Source organism: Nicotiana attenuata, unplaced genomic scaffold, assembly GCF_001879085.1.
Source record: "Nicotiana attenuata strain UT unplaced genomic scaffold, NIATTr2, whole genome shotgun sequence".
NCBI lineage: Eukaryota > Viridiplantae > Streptophyta > Magnoliopsida > Solanales > Solanaceae > Nicotiana > Nicotiana attenuata.
The window spans coordinates 121,759-128,898 of record NW_017672523.1 but is presented as its reverse complement, the minus strand read 5'-3'; the positions used below and the strand labels follow the sequence as shown (position 1 = coordinate 128,898).

At 36.9% G+C, this 7,140-nt stretch overlaps 1 protein-coding gene across 1 annotated transcript; it reads left to right on the top strand.

Moving 5' to 3' along the window:
* Positions 1-970: 970 nt before the first annotated feature.
* LOC109213529 (elongation factor 1-beta-like) lies at positions 971-4,524 on the top strand. The gene is made up of 6 exons (XM_019377336.1): positions 971-1,140; positions 1,220-1,339; positions 1,437-1,518; positions 3,443-3,557; positions 3,922-4,035; positions 4,140-4,524. Exons 1-6 carry the CDS (start codon positions 1,055-1,057, stop codon positions 4,301-4,303), a joined length of 681 nt encoding a protein of 226 aa, XP_019232881.1. The 5' UTR covers positions 971-1,054; the 3' UTR covers positions 4,304-4,524.
* The last annotated feature ends 2,616 nt before the right edge of the window (positions 4,525-7,140 follow it).

Sequence of the window (7,140 nt, the reverse complement as noted above, 5' to 3'; positions counted from 1 at the left end):
GATTTTTACCTTTTCTAGAATTGTACTTAGGGTAAAACTCCCCTACTATATAAAGGGAAAAGCTTATTATTCATAAGACAGATTGTAACACGCATATCAAGACAATTTATTTCAATTTCCTTTGTTGTTCAAAGTTCTTATTCTTGTTCTTAAGTTCTTCATAAATATAAGCTTGGAATCAAGGGCAGGTTCTTCATCCAGCCATCAACCGTGCTCGGAATCACCCTCATAATTGGTTTGGTCATCTATTACGTTTTTCATTTGTTTAATCTAACGCTATTAATTACTTGTATTGAATTAATCCATATATTCTTAAAATCACATACAAATTTAATTGTTACCCGTTTTTTAGGGTAAATAACGTTCAAGTTTGTGGTGCAAATTCTAACATTATATTGGCGGTTGGAGGAATTTTTTTTGTTGAGGAAACATGAATATTACATTAATATTAAAGAAGTTCAATAATATTACATTCCATGGAAACACCCACTTAGGATATTTTGATTGCCAAATTCAGCAAACTTAACGCAAACATTATTCGAAATAAGTTTACCAAAATTTTGTTAATACTAATTAATCTCCACATAAAGGCGGTATTAGATAATACTTGCATTAAGTTATACGACATAGAATAAGAATATGTGAATTAATGTTATAAAGATTATATTATTTAAAAAAAATTCATTAGTTATCACTTTTACCATATTACCAATTAATAATTATCATCAGATCAATTACCCAATAAGTAACTAGTTATCTTAATAATTTTAAATTATTCTGCATAAAACTTTGAAGTCTTTTTTTTAACAGAGGGGAAATCTCAAGTTTTTTTCTTAATTTAGAGGAAGTTGTCCAATTTTCTTTAAAATTTCTCCATTTATTTTTTCTAAATTCTAAACAATTTTATTTTGAAAAGGCATATACCTCTAGGGTTTCTTGAATAACCCCATATATAAATTCCCACTATTGTCTCTCTTTAGACCCTCTCTTTCGTTACAGCCTCATACTCTCTCTTCCACACTCTCAAATCTCAATTCCTTTTTACTCTTCAACAATGGCTGTAACCTTCTCAGATCTCCACACTGAATCTGGTCTCAAGTCCGTTAACGACCATCTTTCCGGAAAAACTTATATTTCTGGGTAAGTTTTTTCAGATACTTATAGTGTGTTATTTTCTCCATTTTTTTTTTGTTTTGATTTTATTGATCTTTTTTGGCAGAGATCAATTGACAAAGGACGATATTAAGGTTTATGGGGCAGTTTTGGAGCAACCCAGTTCAGATCTTTACCCCAATGCTAGCCAATGGTACCAAGCTGTTTCTGCAAAACTTGCCTCAAGGTATAATTTTGATTTTTCTAGTTATTTGCCGCTGAAAGTTCAAATTTTAGTGGGTATTTTGTTGTCTTTGTTACTAATGATGAATGTTGGCGATTAGTTTTCCTGGGAAAGCTGTGGGTGTGAGAATTGGAAGCCAAGCTGCTCCTGCTGAAGCTGCTCCAGCTAAGGAAGCTGCTAAGGTAATTAATTTCATGTTTAAGTATGTATTTTTCTCCACCTTTGTTTTGCTTATACTGTGCAGATGAGATCTGTAGCAATAAGTTTAATTTGCAATTAATTTTATCCCAAGTAATTTGAATGTTGGAATTTGTGTTGGAGAAATAGGTTTGTTATTAAATATGAAGATCCAAAGTTTGTTCTAATAATCTCTAGGGATGTTTATTATATTTGAGGTGAAGAGTGTGTTAAATTAATGAAAAGATTAACATGTGTTCTGAATGTTGTCTAAGTAAGATTTAACTCTTGTTGTGACAATAAAACTCCATCAGTTGACATTGATTTTGTTTTTCTGTTGACTGTATTGAGAACAGTTGGTGAAAAAGACCCCTTAAGTTTTTTGTAAAGAAAAAAGGCGTTGTTACGATCTAGAAGTAATTAGGGGACTTTAATTTAAAGAGACACTTGAGTCTTTTTAAGAGAAAAGGACTCTACTTCTTTTTCCATAAAAGTAAAGACACACTTTTAGGATTGAAGATTTATGAGGTTTGACAGCATATTTTAGAAGGCCCCAGGAGCTTTTTTTATTTACACAAAGGCCTCTAGATATGAAAGCCAAAACTCTACCAAATAAAAGAAATCCCTAGTTTTTCATCTCTCCTATTTTTTTTGTACAAACAGCCACAAGTTGTCTTAAACAAGCCCATATTTTTTATTTATACTAAAACAACACAGGTTATTTAAACACCATAATTTGCTCATACAAGTAATATGCAAACAACCACAAATTCTTTATATAAACAGCCACATGTTGTTTAAACAAACCAAGGAGTAAATAACCATGAGTTGTTTTGGGCTGTTAAAACTACCTGTGGTTGTTTTAATCAACTACCGTATCTGCAAAAATCTTGAAAAATCGAATGAGACCAATCAAAGAAAAGAAGAAAAGTTTAAAATTTTCGAAGAGGGATTTCCAAAAGATGGCCAAAACTTCAGGAAATAGAGTGGGATGGATACATGTGGTTGCCAGTGGGGTTGTTCCCGGTGATGTTCATTGTCAGTCCAGTGGTCCTCATTTCTGATCTGTAAGGACCTTTTATTATAAAAGAAGAGGAAGAAGAAGAGGAGAGAGGGAACGACTGGGGTTTTGGGATTTCAAAGTTGTGAGATTTGGGTTGGAGGAATGAGATCTTATTATATATATTACCCGGGAACTTTAATGTTTACTCCCAATATTTTAACAATTATTTAGTCCCCATGTCCCTTAATCATCCACTAAGTTAATCAAGGCCCCTCTTCTCTAATTTTCTTTTACGAGGCCTCTTTACCCAAATCTCCTCAAGTGATTAAGGACATGAGGGTCAGATTATAATTACTAAAACGCTTTTGGGCGGGGTGGGTGTAAACATTAAAACTTTCCATAAATATAAAAGTCTCACTTCCCTACATAAAATCTCAAATTTGAAATTCCCATTCTTCTTCTTCTTCATAAGTGGTTTATGGTTTAAACAACCTTAACCACTCGTGGTTGTTTAGTGTAAAAGATGTGGATGTTTAAACAATCACACTGGCTGTTTAAACGACCACAAACAACCTGTGATTGGTTGTTTTGGTTTAAACAACTTGTGTTGAATTGAATGGAAAACAATAAAAAAAGAAGAGGATAATATTGATGAGGCAGTGAGTTGACTTCCACTACAGTGGCACCCAGTACATTAAACAAAAAAAATGCTAGTCAAAATTACCTTGAAGGGTTTGTTGATTTATATAGTTCAAAAAATTAAATTTACTATATTTTTTCTGTAAACTGCCACTCTTACTCAATGTTGCTCAACTGATTTACTTTATCATGTAGTACCGTTATAGAGGGTGATGTCCATTCATTTGGTATGGAACTACTGAATTTCTCTATGACCAAGAGTAGTTTGACACGTTGGATGTCTGCAGGCTGCAGATGATGATGACGATGATGATATTGATCTCTTTGGAGAAGAGACAGAGGAGGAAAAGAAGGCAGCAGAAGCAAGGGAGGCTACTAAGGCATCTACCAAGAAGAAAGAGAGTGAGCCTTTGACATATCCTTCTCAATTGCTTTTCATAATAGATAATGCACAATTACTTTGATATGTGCAAGACATCCCTTTAAAGTGATTGCCAGAATAAAAAACAAAGATAAGAAGCTGATGTGTAAGGAAAATGCAGAACATATTAGAACTGGAATATAGAAGGAAAATATATTCCTTCGCACATTTGATATGTGCAAGACATCCCTTTAAAGTGATTGCCAAAATAAAAAACAAAGATAAGAAGCTGATGTGTAAGGAAAATGCAGAACATATTAGAACTGGAATATAGAAGGAAAATATATTCCTTCGCACAAGTAAATCTTCAATCAGCTTAATTCTGTTATGTTCTTACTTTTGCAGGTGGAAAGTCATCCATTCTTTTGGACGTTAAGCCTTGGGATGATGAAACTGACATGAAGAAGCTGGAGGAGGCTGTTCGCAGTGTTCAGCAAGAAGGGCTTACTTGGGGAGCATGTATGACTTATTATTTCCATTGCACACTCTTTAACCGTGCTCTAACCGATTATATATTAGCATTTGGTTACTGACAATCTGTTCTTCTTGCGTCTCTTTGACAGCCAAATTGGTCCCAGTTGGCTACGGGATTAAGAAATTGCAGATCATGCTTACCATCGTGGATGACCTTGTCTCGGTGGACACTCTCGTTGAGGAAAAACTAACAGTAGAGCCTATCAATGAATATGTGCAGAGCTGTGATATTGTTGCCTTCAACAAAATTTAAGTTCAATGCAACAAGGAACTTTCTATGTTGGCTTGAGCCTTCTTCAGGCTGTAATTTTGCTAGTTTTTGAGTTATGATACTTTATATTTGTTTCTTCTAGCATTTTTATCCTCCATCTTCTGGTCAACCGTGTTTAGTGGTGAGAATGGGTATTTAAGTTACTTCAATGTTACTCTATATCTTGAGAATTAAGCTAATCCACCATTTTTCTTGTTGGTTTATTTGACTGCCTGCTGTTTGGAGCTTTAGAACCTATTCCATGGTTTTTAATTTTTTTTTTCCTCAATTGAAGTTCAATATTAAACGTGTCTCAATTTTTACAAAAAATATCACCTCTAAGTTCTCTTTTTATTTTTTTCTGTGTCGACTCACACACTGCCAAACTCCTAGAATGCTTAGTATTAGTTTAACCATTGCTTACGAATATTTGAATGGAGCTAGTTGTATGTGATTTTTAAGGCGAAATGACTTCCTGGCCACTTAAACTTGTAGGGCTTTTGAAAGCCGATATACAAACTTTAGTCTTTCCCATTTACATTCAAACTCGTGAAACCTATAACAAATAAACACCATTGACCCTACGCGCGTGTATTACACATTGACAGACGTGTCCATCCAGTCAGCAAATGACCAATGGGTTTATTTGAGGTATTTTTTTCGAGCATAAATCCGCCATTGTTGTGCAGTGAAGAGCTTCAAAGCCTCTAATGAAGATGGAAAAAAATGGGACAGATCTTTTTATCTTGGGTGTGTCCGAATCCGAATCTAACAGGAAGAAACGAAGCATATACGATTGTCATCAAATTCTTCGACAAATCACAAAATGGAGGGTTGGGATCCGAATACGAAATCAACCCTCACGCAGATCCCGTTGTTGACCACCAAAGCCGGTCCACGCGACGGGGAGGAGGGACTGGTTGGGTTCGTTTGGTCGTTGCTGTGGGTTATGGGTGACGCCTTGTTTCTGGTCGTTGGGGATGGTGCGAAGATACATGGGTGGTGTGTAGAAGACGAGATCCGGGGGGGGGGGGGGGAGGGGGGTGTTTCTATTATGGAAATCGGCACACACGCGCCATTTGTGTGACTTGTACGCACTATGTCCATGTAAGATAACCTACCGCCACATAAGCATAGTCAAGGTCAAAGGTGTTTATTTGTTATAGGTTTCACGAGTTTGAGTGTTTAAATGGGAAAGACTAAAGTTTATGTATCGGCTTTCAAAAGCCCTATAAGTTTAAGTGGCCAGGAAGCCATTTCGCCTGATTTTTAGTTATGGTACTTTTATTTATGTTGGACAAACTGTTATCTGATAATGTATCTCACCTAATCTGGCAGATAGTTTTGGTGTATATTAGTCTTTGCCATTTTGTTTAGATTAGATACATTATTATGACAAAGCCCTTATTGTCTACTTCAATATCCCTCTTAATAGGGTAATAGAGAAAGTGAGAATATGTTGGGGCAAATACAGTCTAAACGTCATGTAAATTGTATCCGTAGCAGTTCAACCTTAAGGATTCGTGAATAGCACTGAGCTTGCGCTCGACCAAGTGACCATCTTGTCATCATAATCTTGAGTCATTTTGATTCAATATATTGCATTTCATAATATAATCTCAAAACAGTCAACTATATGTCAAGTGCAAATATAACCAAAAGAACTATTCCCATACATGAAGCAAACTCTAGAAGCACATAACACATAATTTTTTGTAGACAACACAGCCGAAAACATAAAACAAGAAATGTGGATCACCAAGATGCTAACTCAATGGTAGATTGGCCACATATATCAATCTTCAAAAATATTGGACAAGGAAGCCAGTAACAACAATATATATTGTATTGGGTGATACCCTTTTTTGCTTGAGCCCGACCGGGTTGGGTCCGGTCCGGAGCGAGTCGGGGCCATCGAACCCGACCTGGATGCAAGGTAGAACGACGGCCACGTCTACAACCGAGGTCGAGTCATTTCGAGACCGTTACAGAGCTCGATATGAGTCACCACCGGATGGAGAAACACACAAGGTCGGAAGCCGGACTCGTAACGGATAACCAAGCGTCGCCGGATATCTCGCCCAAACGTGATTTTCTCAACCACTTCAGGCCATTAAGGCGTAATTACAGGGATCCACGATGTAATCAATTTACCTACCTTATTTTTACCCTTAATCAGAATGTATAAAAGGAGATCTCTCTAAATTCTTGTAGGCATCAAGCACAATTGTTCTAAGCAATATTATATTCTGCGATTATTTACTTTAACAGCAATTGTTGAGTCTTTATCTTTATTTTTCCTCGACCTAAAAACCTTTTGTATCTTTTAGTTCACGGATCCTTAAAACCCCATATAAATTCAATTGTTATCCGGATTCGAGGGTAAACAGTTTGGCGCCCACCGTGGGGCCAAGGATATTGGTGAGCTCTTTGATACTCTTTCTTGACGCATCACAATACACTGGTTCTTTGCAAAAGAGCCCATATTACATTCAAATTACCAACTCATAGAATGGCACAATCAATTAACAACGAACTTGAACAGCAGACAGGAAGCAATGGAATGCCCGGGCTCGAAAACCCGATAGATGCCGGTTCCCGGATGGCGCTCAACACTGATCAGGCCTCCGGATCATCGCATAGCGTCCGGGGAGAGGACGATTCGAGGGCCCAGGCAGTCGGCGAAGAGACTATCAACCTTAAAATGATTTTTGACATGCTGCAAGCCCAGCAATCGGCTATAGCTCAGCTCCAGAGCCGGGTCCAGGAGCCTGTCAGGTCCGAGGAGGCTCCCCGTGCAGCTGCAATCATCAATCCAACCCCAGTACAGCCGGAACGGG